The sequence below is a fragment of the Acromyrmex echinatior genome, chromosome 4, assembly GCF_024713525.1.
Source record: "Acromyrmex echinatior isolate Ae372 chromosome 4, ASM2471352v2, whole genome shotgun sequence".
NCBI classification, from domain to species: domain Eukaryota; kingdom Metazoa; phylum Arthropoda; class Insecta; order Hymenoptera; family Formicidae; genus Acromyrmex; species Acromyrmex echinatior.
This window is the reverse complement of record NC_141855.1, coordinates 16,327,812-16,349,057: the sequence shown is the minus strand read 5'-3', so window position 1 is coordinate 16,349,057 and position 21,246 is coordinate 16,327,812. Positions and strand designations below refer to the sequence as shown.

At 39.3% G+C, this 21,246-nt stretch overlaps 1 protein-coding gene across 2 annotated transcripts; it reads left to right on the top strand.

Moving 5' to 3' along the window:
- Window positions 1–2,962: 2,962 nt before the first annotated feature.
- On the top strand, window positions 2,963–21,152 carry trx (histone lysine N-methyltransferase trithorax). Of its 2 annotated transcripts, none has more exons than XM_087405074.1 (10): window positions 2,963–3,826; window positions 4,760–6,182; window positions 6,292–6,855; window positions 6,929–7,356; window positions 7,626–7,787; window positions 7,897–8,292; window positions 8,390–15,201; window positions 15,526–15,688; window positions 15,990–16,136; window positions 16,402–21,152. In XM_087405074.1, the coding sequence occupies exons 1-10, from the start codon at window positions 3,731–3,733 to the stop codon at window positions 16,573–16,575; spliced, it is 10,365 nt and encodes a 3,454-aa protein (XP_087261200.1). In that variant the 5' UTR covers window positions 2,963–3,730; the 3' UTR covers window positions 16,576–21,152. The 2 variants fall into 2 exon arrangements, with proteins under 2 accessions (XP_087261200.1, XP_087261199.1); XM_087405073.1 differs by having other exon boundaries at window positions 2,966–3,895.
- Window positions 21,153–21,246: the final 94 nt, after the last annotated feature.

Here is a 21,246-nt window from a genome sequence, read left to right as displayed (position 1 = left end):
TTAAGTTTTAAATAAAATATTATGTATTATATATATATATATATATATATATATATATAGAGTGTTAAAAATAATCTACAATATGGTATGTAAATTAAAGGAAAAATATTTAGTCGCACAAACAGAACTGACCTTTCCGGAGAGAAATGATTTTCAGTTTTAGCGATACGGCAATTTTAGTGGTACGGGCAATTTACTCGTTCCTATTTATTACACGCAGCGCGTAAACAAAGGATTATCTTGCTATAATTTTCCACGAGTGTCTACAAGAGATATATCCTAAATATTTCCCTACGATAATATCTTCTCAATCCTGAAATATCTTTCTATATACATTTTACTTAAATGCTACTTGTTTTTAGATGAACCCGATAAGAATATTATATTTAAATATATAATTTAAATGACGAATTTTAATCTCGTTCTCGCGTTAGAACATATCAAGCCTGCTTTAAATATTACATATCGCTGGATGGGCGCAGATGTTCCGCTTTGCGCATTCAGTTCAAGAAGTCCTATATGCGTATACGGAAATACATAGGTACAAGAATACGTACAAGAAATCGATCTATCGACAGCCCGCGGTTCTTCGACCGTTTTATGTCCGTTTCTGCCAATATAGATTAACTTTAATCTTGCTTTAATTTATCTTTTTCTAGTTTTAAGAATTAGAAACAAATAAAAAATAAATTAAACCTTAAAGTTAATCTACATTCGTAGAAATGGACATTAGTTCCTTGCTTTCAGAGAGGTAAGCGCAATAACGGCGTCGACAAAAGCGATGTATTACGGTGTGATCTTAATTACTGTTTGAGAAACGCACAGTTGGAATGTGTGTATACGTTTGATAGAATATACCGGAAGCAATTAGAACGAACCGCCGCGAAAACGATCTTTATTCCCGTGCGATAGCTTCGCCGGAAATAATGAACCGACAACCTGGGAATGCGCTAAGGAGTAAACGAATCGCCGATAAATCTTCCGTAAAGGCTGATCTGAGCCTGAATACGAGGCAACTGGCTTAATTTCAATGAAGATGTGGAAGGGCACAATGAAACAGATAAGCAAATAATTGCGCGCTCGTGTAAGTGATCGAACATATGTATGTACATTGGTACGATCGTGCAGAAAAATATCATTGGTCAGAAAAACAATTACTCAATTTATTTTCTTCTTTTTAAATAACGGTTATCTTTAACAAAAAATCTTTTCTTAATAATAATTTTAAAACGTTATTATAAACTTATTACAAATTTTAGGAAAGCTCATTATTATGTATGTGAAACATAAATTTATTTTCATTATAAAATTGATCGAAGAAGTGACATTATATAGTAAGTAAATTGAATTAATTTGTTTAATTTAATTTAATCTTCACTGAAGTGCTTCACTTAAGCTTACTAGGATTTTTAAAATATACTTTAAATAAATTTGATACTTGTGATGTACTTATGATACACTTAGAGAAAAAAGTATCAATAACTATAAATTTGTAGTGAAATAGCATCTCAACTATATTATACATATTATTAAATTCTATTAAAAATACTAGATTAAGTGAGCTAAGAAAATATAGTAACATTAACCAAATAATCAATTATAAATAGTTAATATTATATTTTTTAAATTTACTTATTGTTCTTATTAAAGTTTTATAATATATAGTTACAAATTTGTGTGTGCATTTCTTATTCATTTTTGTCTTTCAAATTCGAAACCAATCCTACGTTTTTATTGTGGTTTCCTTTATGAGAGAAACTGAACTTCGCTACGTCCCTTTGGTGACAATCTTCTTTTTCTAAAGTCGCATACTGTTCGTGCTGAGCGACTTTAGAGGAAAGGTTTTCAATATATTCCTTAAAGTTATCTCAACAATGATTAATTAGTTACATGATATAGAAAATATTTATTAAAAAAAAGTTTTTGTCTAAACTAGAAAAATGTAATTATATCTATGTGCATGAAGTCCAAGTAACTACTCAATGTAGTTGAATCACTGTTTCAATTAATAGTGGATATAATTTGTTACCGTGATTATATTTTTATAACATTCAGCACTACTTTCTATTACTTTGTAAAACTAGTACAGGTATTTCAATTGCAAAAATTGCCAAATTTATAGTTGCCAGAACTATTTCGTTTCCCTTCAGTATAGATCCGAGGTTTTATGAATTTTTGAAATATTTGAAACAAGTAATTATTATTTACATACTTGTGTAGTACATATACTTTTCTATGTGTATATTTGCAATCTTTGTTATCTCGCGATGTATTTTTCCTGAGCAATTGTTTTAGTACTTTTCGTACGTTAACCTCTTAATAGAGCACGTACGAAAGTAACTTAATGAACTATGCACGAAGTAAGGCGTAATTGGTCTCAGTGCACCGAACGTTGCGTGAAGTATGGTTGTGCGTGTTAGAAGTTACTTTCGTAATTGCATATGCGAAAGGTGAAAATAGGCGGATATTTTTATGTATTATTATGATAATTACGATATAAGTCGCGATCTTAATAAACAAATTTAAGATCACGCTCAACAAGCGCGAATTGTTCCGTTTAATAATACCTTGAGTTATTATTCTCCATCCTGTGCGTTCTTTGATTTATCCAAGGGAAACGATTATAAAATCGATATTCAAGTCGGCAAGTTATTGACAGGCAATAACTCATGAATAAAATATTCATCAAAATAAGCGTTAACGCGCGAAATGTGAACGTTGAGCGCGTTCAAACTAGTCGCGCTTTTCAATGCTCGATGTTCACTAGCAGTCACGTGACCCTCCCTCATTCGAGTGCGTCGTTCCTTGCGTACCGTCCTTACTGCTTTTTTCTTGTCGCCAAATATTCACGCGAGATGTGATCCGTAAAGAAACAATACAATTAAAAATAAATATGTTAAAATCGGAATATTCTAACAATAATATTAATAATAATAATATTGCATAATAATAATATCGCATGCCATGATTTCAAGTATATACGACCAGATAGATATCAATTTAAAAATATGATGTAATTTTATGAATATTTCTCAAAATGAATTTAATTTTCAAAGTTGCAGTTGCAGAAGAGAAATATACCTTACGCCATTTGCCGCGTTTCCATTGACACGGACAAACGTAGAGATCATTTATAAGCAGTCGGCGAACATTAAATTGCAAACTGAAGCGTTAATAGGAAACTGTGTAAATTTTGGACGAGCGAAACGTTGCGGTCCGACTATTAAAGGATTTGTCATAAAGCGAGAAAGAGCGTGACGGCGCGACCAACGACCAGCGACGAACGGCACGGTGGCAGCCTGGCAATCGTATTTCAACACGGCGTATTCCGCCTTGGTAGTCCAGGTTCTCTGTTTGACAAGTACGCGCGTATTTTGTGGCCACGTCCGAGCGCGTCCGACGAGGGCCGATGTCGGCCGAAGAGCCAGCGGGCCGCGAGAGACTGTGAGCGAGAGAGCAACACGGCGGCTGCGGTGGCCGTGCTCATGCGCGTAGCAGAGAGTATAGCGGAGTACTAGTGATACTAACAGTGCGTACTTTGCTGTGTATGTATGTGTGTGTGCGCGTGCGCGCGCGCGCGTATATGACGGTATATCGGAAAGCATACGTTGGTGTATAGTAGTGTACGCGAGAGAGTCGGTGCGCCTCTCGGCCGTGGGCACAAATCGCGAGTAAAATGGAAGCGGAATTTCGCTGCGAGGTTGAGGTCCGTCGTTGAAAACAGGTGAACATGGGAAGGTCCAAGTTTCCCGGGAAGCCGCCGAAGACGGCCACCAGGAAACGGATCAAGGTGCTGGGCCAGCCTGAGGCAGCGCAGAACGATCCGGTAACTGTCGCCGAAAACATCTACTACGGACTTTCCCTGTTCAACGAAACATTCGGCGACAACGAGAAGGTGAGGGGGAAAAAGGTCGTCGCGTTGAGGCGTTCGCCGTTGCTATCCGTTGTCGCCGTCACCGTCGCCGTCGCCGTCGCCGTCGTTTTCGTCATCGGCGTCACCGTACCGTCATCGTCCACCGTTGCCGTCGTTTTCGTAGCCGCTACCATGTCGCCGCCGTGTTGCTCGGCGAGGCCGAGGTCGCGTGAGATCGACGAGCGTCGCGTCGCGCGTCGCACCGCGTCTCGCCGCTCGCAAGTCGCGCGTATTGTCCGGCTCCGGCAAGCGTCACGAGGACACGCACTCGGTGGACACACTTGCGATACACAGGCCGACGACGAACTTTGGCGCGGCGTAGCGCGCGGGTTAACCTATCGGCGGTGATCAACCGCGGTGATAAGTGATTGTCCAACGGCAGGTGCGCGACGCGTTCGCTTTGCGGCCTTTACTTGCCGTTCAATGATTCGTTTCTCAATTTACCATTGCCTCCCCTTCCGTATGTCGATCGAGCTATACTCATTTCTATACATTTTATCCTAGCTGCTTTTGGTACGGAGTATGTCAGTGAGATATGCCTTCTGCAATTCTTGCTCCGTAACTTCTTATCAGCTGAGAAGAATGTAGGATTGTCAGTTTTTTTTTTATTACGAATAAAACTTTGCAGAAGGCAGATTGCCGTGTAGACAAAGTAAATCTACTTTATTAGTCATTTGTTTACTTTCATGGTTTGACAATTTGTGTTTGTTCACTGTACAACATACATATGTACATACATACATGCATATACAAAATATACATACTTAGATATAATTATACTATGATAAATTATCATTGTCGAATAATTTATTATTTCTAATACTCATCTAGGTGATTTTTCTTTAGGAACATCCACCATTTCACGGATTTAGCACTAAAGAGGCTAATCTTTCTGCATCTTATATAAAAACTCAGCAACATGATGCAGAGAAGACAAGTGATAAATTGCCATCTGTCACAGTCGAAAATCTTGCACCACAGTCTAGCACGAAGAAGGATGATGTTAAAAATTCTCCTACAGACATCGAAAATAGCACGGAAAAGTTTACCAATCCAAAACCAGTTAAAGACGTCACCCGGTTACAACCAGTTACAAATCCAAATACTAAGCATTCAAAGATTCACCGAGCAAAAAGTCGTAAGAATTGTAAAAACATTAAATTTTCGAATTATTTGAAAAACCCGGTGTTAAAATCAGTGAACAACATCTTAGATCAGCATCAAAGAACCAGACAGTTACGCAACAGTACTGCAAAAAGATTGCTTCAAAGGGCGAAATCTGGAAATAATACACGTAATTTGGTAGTGCAATCAGGAGAGAAGCCTAGCACAGTGAGAAAATTTGTTTTACCCGTTCGCAGCGTGCATTCGTCAAGAGTTATAAAACCAAATAAAAGATTTATCGAGGAATTGGAACAAATTTCTACTACGGAGTATAGTGAGAATGAAATTGGTGTACATGTAAAAAAGACTAAATTAAATCCAGATAAACTTAGCAACTTGGAATCAAAATTGAAAGAGGATACTGTTAGTAAATTGTGTAAAAAATTTAAAGAAGCAAGAAGCAAGCCAAAAAGGGTGATTCAAAGTGTAGACTCCAATGCCGAGATTATAACTCAATCAGTAAAAAATATAGAGAAATCAGCGAATTCTGTACAAAACGCACAAATATCAAAATCAGCTCATAGAGAAGTAAAGAAATCTCATACTACATCGTGTAAGAATAAAGTATCAAACAGCACATCTGACAATTCTAATAGTAATCAAGAATGCTCACAAAACTCGAGCAGGATGACACAAACTGTGAAATCAACAATTTCCAGAAATCAGAAACAGATTTCTATTCCTACAAAAGTTCTTCCCGATTCCAATGTTCCACACTTCGAGTCTTCCAGAGTTCAGACGAGATCAGGAACTCAAAATGAAATAGCAAGCGATTTAAGTAATAATCAGGTAAGCTTTAACAGTGGTGCAAGATTGACAGAAGGTGGCTGTGCAGAAACTGAGAATCACCTTGGACATGGTAATAAGACTGCAGTTAATACATTGAACAATTTTGAGACGGAAAACAATTTATCTGAAAATGAAAGCGAGCACAACAATCACTCGGAAGGCGAGCCATCGGATTTCAGCGGAATGAAACTCAATGGTGGAAAAGTTATATTAAGGAAAGCAAGATTAAAGTTGGACAATAAGTGTCTAGCTGGAACAGAAGGACCATTTTCAACAACGAGTACCAGTAACACTATGGGAGGAAGCACTAATTTAGGTTAGATATTTTACACTTTGTGGCAATTTTGTATCTATTTGTTATACATATACTTTTAACACGTAAAACTATCCTATTTTTAAATATTATTCATTATTTTTCGTTTTAGGATTAACAGGTACTATAAAATGTGGTGTTTGCGGAGCAGTGCGATTTTATCGATTCGTGAAACAGGCACGCAAATTTGGTATTCACAGTTGCGAATCTTGCCGAAAGTTTATAAGCAAAATGATCAAACGTCAGGCTTGTGCTAAATCCTCAAACAATGTTCTTCCCATTCTTCAGTGTCATAAAGGGGACGGTTTGTGTTTAGTCCCACCTGTTGTGAGGAGTCAACAATGGAATCTCATGAGATGCGTTTATAAAGCTAGATGCCCGGCGTGTTGGTTGAAAATGTGTTTGAACTGTTATAACATTCCACCTCCTTTGAGAACAGGCTTAAACGCATTGTTACCGCCATTAATGAGAGACCCTTTAAGTATTTCTCTGCCACTTGGTCAAGATGAGGATGGTCAAGGACAAAAGTTGTGCTCGTCTAAACTCAGTTGGCCCGCGGAAGATAGCTCGGAAAGAAATTTATTTAAGTCTGCTATGAGTTGGAGAAATTTTGAAATGGGACATAAGACGAGTTATCAGGGTACAGGAGGTTTTCTCTATACAAAAATAGATAAGTGTAAGACAAATTATTTTATAAATGTTTTTTTTGAAATCGCGTTTATTTGTACTTATGATGTGTTTTATTACAGTTGATTCTTCGATGAATATATCGCCTAATAAGAAACGAAGGAAAAATAACAGGATTAAAGTAAGAAAGAAAATTAAAAATCCAGTGATCGCTTCTTCGTCTGGCAGCCAACAGTCGCAACCTCTTAGACAGAGACTTGAATTGAAAGGGCCGAGAGTTAAGCATGTTTGTCGAAGCGCCAGTGTCGCACTTGGGCAACCCATTGCAACTTTTCCTACTATAGACGCGAAAGAAGACAACGAACATGGTAAAAACATTCCAAAGACAGTGAAAGAAAATGAGAGAATAGAAAAGAGAGATGATATAAAAGAAAAGGAAATACAAAAGCATAATGAAGATAATAATTTAAATCTTAACGTTAACACGACACAACAGTCTCATTCAAGAAGAGGAAAACCGCAACAGAGTGTATCAACGCATTTTCCAGTGGTAAGATATCTTTCAAGCATAATCGAAAAGAAATGAATGATCTAAGTATAGCCATATCAATATTTATTTTGACATATGGATGAGAGGTTCTATTTTTCTTGTACGACATCTATAAGTTGCTTTTTTGTATACTGTAGGTTAGTAAGTTAGTATTCCGTTTATAAAACTTGCTACAATCTTAAATTTTTTATAGTTAATGTAAAATTTAGTGAATGTTAATGTGAAGTAAGATAGAAAGTAAAGTGATGTGAATAATATATTTATTGTAGGTGTCTAAGGCAGTTGTGGATACTGTATATACAGTTTCCATAGATTTCTGGGAGCAATACGATCCTTCTGAGGTCGGAGCTAAGGGTTTCGCTCTTATCGGTTCTGAGCTATTTCATATACCTGCTATTTGCTATCTGTGCGGGAGCGCTGGTAAAGAGCCGGTAAGTAACGTATGAAATACAGGTTATAGAAGGATAGCGAATGAACATGTAATAGTAACACGCCTTCTTTTCGAGAACTCGTTATCAACATAATGATCCTTCTTTACAGCTGATCCACTGTCAATGCTGTTGCGAGCCGTACCATGCCTTCTGTTTGGAACCCAGTGAATGGAATGCTTGTGCACAGCCAAACTGGTGTTGTCCCCGGTGTACGATATGTCAGTCCTGCCATCTCAGATCCGGTCCGAAATTATCCTGCATTCGTTGTCGTCAGTCGTTTCATCATTCATGTTTGTCTAAGTCCGGTGTTAGCTCCAGATTGTACAGTCCCGATCGACCTTATGTTTGTCAGAGCTGTATTAAATGTAAAAGCTGTGGTAGCGAGGGCGTCAACGTTCACGTTGGTAACTTACCTCTCTGCTCTATGTGCTTTAAGTTAAGACAACAAGGAAACTATTGTCCTTTGTGTCAGAGATGTTACAACGAGAACGATTTTGACACAAAGGTGAGTATGTACATGTAATCTTGATATAAAATAAGTTCACAATCGCAAAATTTGTTTCATATTTACTTATATATTATGATCACACATGTTCTTTTAGATGATGGAATGTAGCGAGTGTTCCTGCTGGGTACATGCCCGTTGTGAAGGCCTTTCCGATGAGCGTTACCAGATACTTAGTTACCTGCCCGATTCGATCGAATTTACGTGTAGCCAATGCTCTTCCAATTCGAGTTCCTCTATCTGGAGGAATGCCATAGAAGCGGAATTGAAGGCGGGTTTCATCGGGGTGATAAAATCTCTAAGTAAAAACCGCAAGATTTGCACGGCTCTCAAGTGGAGTCCTAGAAAGGAGTGCCTTTGCAGGCCCGTTTTGAGTGTGAGAAAACTTGAGTTTCCTGAAGAAGATAAAAACGAAACGAACTGTACGAAAGAAAATGAAGAATCGGAAGAGTGTAATGGTGACAAGTCCATAGATATCGACTCGAGTTCGGGTGCCAATTACAAGGATGGGAATAAGCCTGATTTAGAAGAACATTCAATAGATAGTTCCATTAGAAAAGGTCTGCGACGACTACGACAAAAATTCCATCTAAAAGAATGCTCGGTTAGGGTGAAAAACTGCGTTCCGAAGGACTCTCAAGATAACGAGAGAAAAGACTTGACAAATCAAGATTCATTAGTTTCTTCAACCGATATCACAGAATGCCACTGTTCCGAGCAGCAAATCATCGCAAGGCCCTCGCCCACTTTAATGTCTGTGAAACGTAAGGTAAACAGTAACGAGTACAAATCGTTATTACAATTTCATTGTGATATGATGCATGTAATCAACCGTGTCGGTTCAAAAGATCTGATAGAAACGTATCACGATATTCTACAAGAGGTTTTTCCATGGTTTACTCCGAAGAATTTTAAGAGCAGCGACAATAACGATGATACGTTAACGCCTATTAAAGACGTTGGCGAAGACATTGCTCTGACAACAAAGTTTGACGATCCTATTCTGGAGGCGTGGAAGGAGGAAGTGATGAAAGCACCGAAAGCAATCGCAGCAAAAACGGCGAATCTATATAATATTCACGTCGAGGACAGCAGATCGTGTTGTTTATGCAAGGGTTTGGGCGATGGGCACGAGACAAAAGAGGGAAGATTATTGTATTGTGGCCAGAATGAATGGGTACACGCGAATTGCGCGCTATGGTCAAACGAGGTGTTTGAGGAAATTGATGGCTCACTGCAGAATGTTCATAGTGCCATTTCGAGGGGTCGTTTGATTCGCTGCTCCGAGTGCGGTAAGAAGGGCGCGAGCATCGGATGTTGCGCGAAGAATTGCAGCAATACTTTTCATTTTCCATGCGCGAGGAATATCGGACTCGCTTTCAACGACGACAAAACTGTATTTTGCATCTCACATTCGAATACAAGTCACGTCTATAAGTCTCTACAGAACGAGAACGAGTTTAGTTTGAAACGACCGGTGTATGTAGAGTTGGATCGTAAGAAAAAGAAATTTGCCGAACCCAACAAAGTTAAGTTAATGATAGGTTCTTTAATGGTCGACTGTTTGGGCACCGTCATTCCGGAATTCTCTGATACGGCTGAGAAGATAATACCATGCGATTACAAATGTTCAAGACTTTACTGGTCCACAGTGAATCCTTACAAGATCGTGAGATATTACATTAGAACTTATGTGCAGGTACATATGCCGGACGTCTCGTCCGACATGGAGAATAACATCACCATCGATCATAGCAAGGAGCAGGAAAAAGATGAAGTACCGACAGACTATTTGGCCATCAAACAAACTCTAGATGCGCTCATCGATTTCGTGTGCAACAAAGAAGTTGATGAGAATTTAGCGGAGCAGAACAATACAGATCTTTTACCGCCGGAATTGAAGGAGGCTATATTTGAGGATTTGCCACACGACCTGTTAGATGGAATTTCTATGCAAGACATTTTTCCAAAGATGTCATACGAGGATTTTTTAGCCATGGATTTAAAGAATGATGGCTCTTTCAGCACGGATTTATTTAAGGATGATATGTTGTCATCAGAAGTCGAAGAGACGATAAAACCGTCGGAAAGTAAGATCTCCAAAATAGATTCGTCTCTGTTGGAATTAGGAGCGCACAATGATCTCTGGGTACGATTGGAAACAAAGACTGCGATGCAGGACCTCATGGACGACTTATTTAATTCAAAAAGCCAGAAACGCGGCGGTAGAGAACTAAAACGATCCAAATCTGAGGTGATGTCGAACAATCCGCTGATCGTCGGCGGTCAGAGGCATCATCAGCGTTCCTGTAGCCTCACATGGAGCTGCAAGCTAGACAACACTTACGGTTCTAATTTAAAAAGACGAAAGTTGCCTCGAAATCCATCCAGTACCAAGTCCAGCGAAACCGGTCTTATTGTTCTTGATGCGCAAAACGAACGTACGTCGATGTTTCATGAATTGAGAATCCCCGAGAGTATTATGGTCACTGTGGGAAGAGGAAACACGCCTAACATACTATCCGATTCCGTGCGCGAATTGAAGTACTGTATTGAGGACTCTGCTGGATTAAATCGCCGCGTGTTGCCAGCTAGGGACGACGTAAAGGAACACAAAAGGCTGCTCTGGCATCCGAGACAGCAGCAACCGCGAATAGTGCAGGTCGACGGGTCGGTTGACGCTAATAGTGCCAGCGAGTGCAGTTCACCAGAATACAATGCCGAGGAGAAAAACGCGAATCTTCAAACGTCCGAATCATTATCGATCCCGCAATTAGACGGCATTAACGACGAGCATTCGTCTGACGCGAGCGAGTCAAGCTTAGAAATGGAACTTGGCTTGTACGCGCGGCCTTCAAATCTTTTACATTCAAAGCGTATCTTTGGTTTCATTAGATCACACGTGTCAAGTAACTGTGATAAAAAAATAAAAAGTGGCAATAGCAACTTCATAACTGCACCAACCATTAGGTGTACCTCGCACAAAGCGGAAGTCTTGTTCAAGGAGAAGAATCTCAAAATGAATCTGCAGATCCCACAGGTCGATGGTGCAGGCGATATTTCGAGCGACGACGAGTGCGTCTCGTCGCAACACATGATGACGCATGAAAGATTACTTCATGCCTCATACGAATCGTCACCGTTCGAGGATATCGATGTCACTTGCAAGAGATGTGGCCTCACGTATCGCAACGAGGAGAGTTATAATCGTCATCTGGACAACTGCGATACTATGATCACCAGTGATAGCGATTCGGAGACCATGGACAACAAGCTGGCGTCGCCAGAGTCGGGGTTTTCCCCAAACATGGGTTCGGTGTCATCGCAATTCATCACGCTTTCACCGTCCGAGGGCCACACTCTAACGACCGATTACTCGGATATTCAAGCGACGTCACCTATCGAAGCATCCGTGGCGTCGCCTCATCCGAGTATCCAGATTGAACCGATCGCCCAAGCAATCATCACGCCACAAATTCATGCGACACATGCCACCGTCGAGACCGTACACCAGACAGTATTAACGTCCAACGACGTGATCGTACAGACTCAATACACTCGTAGAACCACCACTCTGCCGAACCCAGCAGTATTACCTCCTCAGGAAAGCACAGTGCAGATAACGGAAATCACAGATTCGCCGTCCATCTCCAGCGACTCTAACGTTACGGCGCATGGTATCGTGAATACACCGATGAGTTCGCCGGACAGCACGAGCTCGCAGACCGTCCCAAGTCCGGAAATGTCGCCCAGTTTTTCGTCCATGGGCGTACAAACCGCGCACGAGTCTATGCAGACGAACGCACAGATCACCCGGACCTCTTCCAAGAAGAATTTACGGGTAGCCAAGCCTAAGACCAAGAACATCAAGCCGCAGCAGCATGTTTTAAAAAACGTAATGCAGTCGCCGCAAAATGTCGCGCACAATGTCAAATTTCAACCAACAGCAATATCGAACGGTCCACCGGTAATCCAATTACATCAGACCACTCCGAGACCGCCCACAGTGATCCTTCAGCAAGTGGCGTCACCAGGAATTGTATCTGCTTATGTGGAAGCCCTGCAGCAACAATCCGGTCAAAATTTACAATACATCACGACGATAGGTGACGGGCAAGAGACTGGTTTCAAGCCGCAGCTGATCGCCGCAAATTCTTTGGTGCCAGGCACCTATATACAAGCACCGTCCACCGACAATCTGCTGTTACAAAACGGTGGTATATCGATATTGCCGAGCGTGCAGATTGCGCAGACACAGCCTACTGTATTAGGTACCATCATACAACAACAACCCAATGCAATTCAATGTGGCGTTATATCATCGGAGCAACTGCTATTGAGTTCTACGCCTACTCTGGAAATGTTCACTGATCCAACCGGCGGTATGTTCGTATCGAATCAACCGATGTACTATGGTCTGGAGACAATCGTTAGCAATACCGTGATGTCGTCTAGCCAATTCATGGCGGGCACAGTGCCACAAGTATTGGCCAGTAGTTACCAAACAACAACACAGGTATTTCAAGCGTCTAAGTTGATGGAGCCTATCGTGGATGTACAAGCTATGCCGGGCGTACCTACTGTAACAACGATGCAAAATGTATCGAGCATGCCGAACATATCTGGTATGCCCAACATAACTGGTGTACCTAACATAGCGAGTATGCAGAATGTAAGTGGCATGTCCAACATTTCCGGAGTGCCTTACGTGGTGGTGAACCAATCGGCGCCGCCACTACCATCAGCAGCAGCTCCAGTACCATCACCAGCACCAACATTGGCAGCGGCACCGATGCCAGCATCGGCATCAATACCTACACCAGTGTCAATACCAACACCAGTGTCAATATCGACACCAGTGTCATTACCGACACCAATGTCAATACCGACACCAGTATCAATACCAACACCAGTCTCAATACCGACACCAGTATCAATACCAGCACCAATATCAATATCAGCATCAACGCTAGCAGTGGATCCAATTGTAACGCCACCACAAATCAACATTTCCGCTACACCTCCGGAACGAGCTTATGGTGGCATCGCGTGTAACGTCGTGACACCGGTACCGTGTCAAAATGCGACCATAGAGCATCCAATGGCATCGATTCAAGTGGCAGATGTGTGCTCATCGAACGCGACGTCGATAAGCGTGATAACGCCAAAGCTATCATCGTCGGCGCCACCACCACCGCCACCGCCACCGCCACCACCACCGCCACCGCCACCACCGCCGCCGCCGCCACCACCATCATCACCACCACCACCGCCACCACCACCATCATCATCACCACCATCACCACCACCACCACCACCACCACCGCCACCGCCACCACCGCCACCGCCACCGCCACCGCCACCACCACCGCCATCAACACCTCCATCGCCGCTACCATCGCCGCCATCATCGGCTCTACCACCTCATGCAATGCCAACGATACCTCGTGTCGCTGTGAGACCCAGTCCAATCACACATCTGATTCAGGCGAATCATGGAGCCGCTTGGAAGATTACTGAGCCGTTGTTCGGCGCGGAGCAACCAATGAATAACAGTGTGCGACCATACTTCGATTCGAAACATGTATCGGAGAACACTAGCATGATCAAGTCTAGCATATCATCATCTAAGATACCACCTCTATCGAATCATTATGTTACGCAACGGAATCTAGTTTTAAATCATAAGTCAAATCACGATGTAAATAGCGTACATAAGAGCTACACTAGCGGTACCGTGTTGAATCCGAACTCGGTGAACACATGCATCAACAATAACAGCCCAATCGTCGTCTCTAATTCCAACTCTATGCAAAATAAAATTACGATGCCGACGAATAACATGCCGACCAGTAGACCGATGAACAGAGTGCTACCAATGCAGGCGGTGACGCTTAAACAGGATCCAGCAAAGAAAGATGATTTGGCGATTGAAGAGCCGACGAAACCGGTGATCAAGCCAGCCGAACCGGAAATTGTAGAGTCAAAGAAGGAAATCATCGAGCAGATCGTGCAAATAAAAAAACCTGAAACCGCACTCAGCAATATCAGTGACAATATCAAATTAAATACAGAAACTATAGAGAAGGTAAAGGAGAATCTCAAACTGGAACTTGATAAGGAGAAGCTACAAAACACATCGTTGAAGATAGTGTTGCAGAAACAGTTACAGGACGGTTCTTACAAGATCACGCGCAATATGAAGGCGGTCACTCAGAGCAAAAAGACACCACAAGTAACATCTGTGGAAATATTACCGTCAAAACAGGTGCCTCAGATTGCGTCATTACAACTGTTACCGATTAAAACGTTTACGCTCAAAGCGAATAAACTCGAGGACAAGGTGAAACCTATAGACGCGAAAGTGAACATACTTAAGGCAAAAGCGCCGCCCGTAGCTGTCAAGAAACCCAGAATAGTGACGAAATCAATCAGACCGCTGCGAAACAATCCGCAGCAGAATCCGCCGCAAATGCACAATTGCTCGAAAGGACCGATCTTAATGTATGAGATCAAGTCGCAAGATGGCTTTACCCATACTGCCTCGTCTATGACCGAAGTTTGGGAGACGGTGTATCAGGCGGTACAAAATGCGCGCAAGGCTCACAACTTGTCTCCTCTGCCTCACAATCCGTTGTCCGAGGGTCTCGGTTTGGAGAATAATGCGGCTATCTACCTTATCGAACAATTGCCGGGCGTCAACAGATGCAGCAAGTATAAGCCCAAATTCCATACGTTGGAACCGCCAAAACCCGACGAGATGGAAAATGAGTTGCCGGCAGCGTGTGCCAACGGAGCGGCACGAGCAGAGCCTTTTAAAGGCAGGAAAGTACACGACATGTTCAGCTGGTTGGCGTCGCAGCATAGACCGCATCCTAATATAATTACAATATCGGAAACAGAGTCTAGGTAAAATTCGCCATCACGCTTATACAACGTAAAGACAAAATTGCATGCTATTTTATAATTGTTTCTTGTAAATTAATTCATGTGATTTCTGATATTTAATTATCAATGTGAGTTTTAACGCTTTCATTTTAATGGTCTTGTATATCATTGATGTGATATATTTACATTTTTTATTTTAATAATCACACATCATCTTTTGATACACATTATATATCGAGTATAAGTTATACTTTAGACTATAAATAAAATCTGTAATATGAAAAATAAACAAGTGCTATTATTAATAATTTATTTAATAAAGCATTGTGATGAATACTGTTACAGGCGAGCCGTGAGTACCAATTTGCCTATGGCAATGCGCTTTAGAATACTTAAGGAAACATCAAAAGCATCTGTTGGTGTATATTATTCCCATATACATGGTAGAGGACTGTTTTGTTTGAGAGATATTGAGCCTGGTGAGATGGTCATTGAATACGCCGGTGAAGTAAGTAGCAAACTATTCATATTCACATATTGGAAGATTATGTCACGATACTTGTAATCGGTATCGCTTAGAGACCGATGTAATATAACAGAGATTCGTAGAGCAGTCGACAGGAGTTGAGTATGTTGATAGTAAATTCAATATGACAGCTACTACAAATTACTCCAGCCAATCAGAGAAATATATTGTATTGATCACGTGACACTTTGCGAATGCTGTTACATATAGGGTCTCTAATATCGCTATTATTATTATTATTATTATTATTGTTATAATCATTAAAATTATTGATTATCATTAGGTTATTCGATCTTCCTTGACCGACAAAAGAGAAAAGTATTATGACAGCAAGAATATAGGCTGTTATATGTTTAAAATCGACGATCATCTAGTTGTTGATGCTACTATGAAGGGAAATGCAGCTAGATTTATCAATCATTCGTGCGAGGTACGGGAGATTTCTTTTTCTTTATTTTTAAAACAAAAATTTACCTAATACTACAAATTGATAAAAGCTTTTATTACTAATAACATTGTTTTATTTGTATAAATGTTTTTAAATACATAAAAATCTAATTATTTTAAATTGCACTTTCCATAATTTGATTATGTAATATATAATATATATAATTAAACATTACGTTAATGTTGTTATAATCATCACGTTGAAATATTTGATAAATATGTATTATACGAAAATATGTATGTTATAGCCAAATTGCTACTCGCGAGTGGTGGACATACTAGGTAAGAAACACATACTGATTTTTGCTCTTCGTCGCATCATTCAAGGAGAGGAGTTGACATATGACTACAAATTCCCATTCGAGGATATTAAGATCCCGTGTACTTGCGGTTCTCGCAAATGTCGGAAATACCTCAACTGAGACTGCGTATATACAGCTTATCTTAAGCAGCCGACCGAAGACAAAGAAATAAAATATGTGCTATAATTGCGCGCGCGCTTTCGAATAGGATTCGTTTTATTGAATGTTATTCATTTTACTCATCATCAAACTATTTTCAGAGATTGCAGCTTTTTATTACTATAAAAGAACATAGATTATACATTTTAAAGATTAGAAGGCCAGACGTAATACGCGAAGCACAGCGGTTACGATGATGTTACTTTAGACAGCTACGTTCCTGTAGTTGATTTAACGGGGGGTATATTTACACATATACCTATAGCAATAAACCATTCGAGTATCTCCTGCTTTTGTATCCGACAAAGTCGTGCGTTTTACTAACGCGCTTCAGACTTGTGAAAGTGTTATTTTATTCACGCCTGTGCTTTCTCGCACGACTTTTAGACTCTACGTATTATCTACTGTTGAGGCTTAAGTGTACAAGTTATCTTACACTTTACACTAAATGCGAGAGCTCCTTATACGAGAGCGCATAATTCTTGCATGATATGGATCTCTCGATGCTTTAAATCGGATTTGAAAATAAACTCTTTCCCTTAAACGAAATCATTTTGTATCATAAGGATGAAAATGGAAAATGATGCCGCAAGAGTACTACGAGAAACTAGCGGATTTTCGACAATGATCGTAGCTTTCTGAAAGTCATTTACATTTCTTTCAAATATCACAATATAAAAATAACGTAAACATAGTGTACAAAAGATCTTGTCAAGCGCGTGAAAATGCGCATAAAATGCGCGATAATTGTATATTTAGATGATTTGTAAATTTTAAATTTAGTGTACAGTGTATGACTAACTTCGTGACATTTCATGTCTGCTGTAGGGCCAGATTTCAAATGTTTTTGTAAAATATGTAATTGTTAGACTAGATATATCGTCTTTGATGTAAGTACAGCAAATCAGTTTTAACTTAAGTTAGGAATGTAGGTATTAAGGAGAGAGATAGAGAATGGCAAGTGAGAACAGTCTCCTATAGCAGGATATTGTTCGAAGGTATACCTACTTTGGCAGACATTGATACGATTTTGTTTTATTGTTCACGTGGCATCATTGACTAGAGGATATTTGCTTTCCAGAACTATTTATTCAATGTAAAAATGAATGGCGCGAGTTCGATATTATTTGCCCTCTCTTTTCCTTTTTGTATATTTTTTTAAATATCGCGTCTATATTTGTGCTTCCACCTTGCCAAGATCATATTCATCGAGTTTATTATCCGAATTCTATTGTCTGAATTATACGAGACACGACATTTTGTTTGACGAGTATTGAATAGAAGCGTTTAACGGTTTTAAATAATCTTTTTAAAAGAATTTTTTTAATCGAAAAATCGGTTTGTTCGTCGGTCAAATCGACGAAGATTTATGCATTGTTTGGGATAAACGTCTCCGGATACGTTTCTCCGGCGAACGTTTGTGATATTTTCCCATAATGGGAAATATATTAGAGATGCTTTTATAGGAATATATATTTTACATTTTTACGGATACATATATACCATGTATTCCGTACCAATACCCTTCTGTGAAGTCCAGTTTTGCCTTACTTTTACATGTACCTACGCTTTCACCCGGTGATAGATTTAGATATATATATTTACGCAAATGATATTTTATATTCGAAACTAACACAACCGCAACGGCGCATGGCACGGCGCCCTCCGATACAACTACATCGTATTTTAGCGCGATTAATCAATTTCTGCCGAGGTGGTAGTCCCTTAAATTTTGGTGCTCCATGGACACCGTTAAGTGCACTTTTCATGAAAAAATGGCCTAGAGTAAGAGATAGTAAGGTTGCAGTGCGGAAGTGTTTGATAATAATAAGAAATGCGTTATACGAAGAATATTGATCGTGAATTATTTAAAGAGATAATATAAAGGGGTGAAATGGTGGCACACACATAGGAGCGCATTATTTGAGCACACGAATAATGTCAGACGTGCTGCGATTTTAATCGGCCTGGTTTGGTACAAAGCGCATATGCTGAGTTGTAAAAAGTTATAAAATCGCGGGAAAACGGAAACCTGTTCTGGTCACGTGAAATTGCCATCTTTTAGATATTTTGTGAATCTTTTTTTTTTTTTTAATATTATAATTATCGATAATTAATGACTATTATATTCGAGGAGATGAATATTGTTAATATAATGATAATTAATTTTAATCTGTACATGAAAAGTAATACGACTAGTAAGGATGGTAACTTACTTGAAAATATAACAATGTTAGATATTTTATTGATATTTATTGATTATAAACGATATGGTATTAGGGTTGACGAAAAAGTACTAATGTAAACTGAACGATTTAGGACCGGTGCACATATATGGTAGTCACATTGATTAACGCGGATACAAGGATCAAATCCTTTTTTTTTTTTTTTCCTAACAAACAAGCAATCGTGTATCTTTAATTCGATTATAGTCTCCTGATTGTTACGCTAGAATAATCGGTCAGAATTCATTTGGGCTTTACAAGGTGTATTCTCTGTAGGCATACATACCATGTAACTCGATTTTTACATTGCTCTATATTATGATTGTAAGCTGTAAGCTATCCATCATTGTCCGATTTTATTTCTACGTTCGCGAATAGATTTAAATTTTTCAGTACAGCGTTCCCTTTTCATTATTTGTATCATCGACGACTTCTGTAATGTACCCACGCGAGTACTTCAGCAAAAAGTATGGAACAGTTTAAACGTATGCTTGTAGCGGAAGATTAAAAGCGTATGTGTGTGTGTGTGAGAGAGAGAAAGAGAGAGAGATTTACTTGTCTGCTAATAATCCTTACCTGATGGAGATTCGGACGAATATCTATCAGGTGCTTTCTGGAACATACTCTGTGTCTTTTTAAACTACTCTTTAAACTGCGTAAAAAGGGTGTACGACCCTCCTTAGAGAGTATTACGCATACAGCCTTCACTATGATTATGATTATTATTATTATTATTATTATCGCTATTAATTATAATCTATACACACACAAAAAACGAGAAAGAGAAAGCATAATACATCACTACTCAAGTCACTCGTATTTGGGCATATTAAGCACCGTTTGTTTACTACACCCATCAGCACCTTTCAAAAGTAACGCTGCGTGTAAAAAAAATGACGAACATCCGAAGAAACGGTACGATGAATAAACTGTTTAAGTAGTTTACCAATAATTAAAGGAAAAAAAATGATACTAATGTATAGATGTAATAGGTAGATTGTTTCTCTCCGACTTTTACGCATGTTTTACCTCTCGACAGACAGATTCGCTTCGAAGTTCGAACGATTCGAATCCGAACGGACGTCGCATTTCAGCGTTGCGTTTAAAATTGCGAGTGATTAAGTGATTTCGCGGAAACGTGACGAGCACGCGGTGTGTATTACCGTGTTCTCGCGACGCGACGGTTTCGGCGCATCGTCATGCTAATTGCGATCTTTCACAATCGGAAATTTGGTCTCATTGAGCCCTTTAGATTTTTTTTTTTTTTTCTTCTTGAGAAAAGGATTAAGCTGAGAATATTAAAATATTACAATTTAAGCAGAAGAGGAAACGGGAGAAAAATTGAAATATAAAACGCTTCTTAAGACGTGTATAAACCTACTATTCTAACGTTTAAACAAAGTGTAGAATTTTGAAATATTATACTTGTTTAAAAGAAAAGTAAGAGGGAAGATAAATAACAATTACTGACAAACTCGACGATGGTATGAAAGAGAAAAAGAAAAATTGAAAAAATTGTCTGTGATTATCAGTCATAATAATCTTTAGGTCGACATATTTTTTAGAGAATATTTTTTAGGAAATTACAAAATTTATGATATATCCCTATTATTGATATGATATTGGATCAGATCATGTGCTATACGCATAATAATATTAAAAGTGAAATTGAAAAAAAAATGAATGATAAAGTGTAAAAGTTGCAAACTGTTTAAATAGAGTTACAAATAGTTGAGATTCGATGGCTGTTGTAAAATATTCAGTGTTTGGACAAATAATTATTAAAAAACTATTTATAACTAATATCGAAGTACGATAATATTATTATATCGCATATTACAGTAGCGTTTTTATCCCTTCTTGCGTTTGCATATTTATGACGGATATAGGTTGTAGAGAGAGAGAGAGTGAGAAGAATTTTGGTAAATGAGGCCCGACCATGGAAACCTGACTCGCGATTAAATGAACGAACGAGGAACGATATTATAAAAATGAAGGAATGGGGAATGACGATAACGGGACGGACAGGGGGCATTTGCCACACGTTTTTTGCGTGTAAATTGTCGTTATCAATCCATCTACTTATCGTAGAAAACTTATGAAGTTTAATCGTAATATCTACATTAACCAGAAAAGGTACGCGTACCGCATAGAAAAAGAACACATAGCTGCTTTCATCACAAGACACGTACTCGTACATACACACACACAAAACACACAGATATGCCCATGTTTTGTAATTAAATGTTTTGTTAGTATATATTATACGAGAAAATTAACAAAATAAAAACAGAAGTGGAAATATGAGAGAAACATGTGTGTGTTGTACTTACATTTTACCATACGCGATGTATTCCTCTCTTTTGTGTATAGTAATTTGTGTGTGTCTATGTTGTAGTAGATCGAT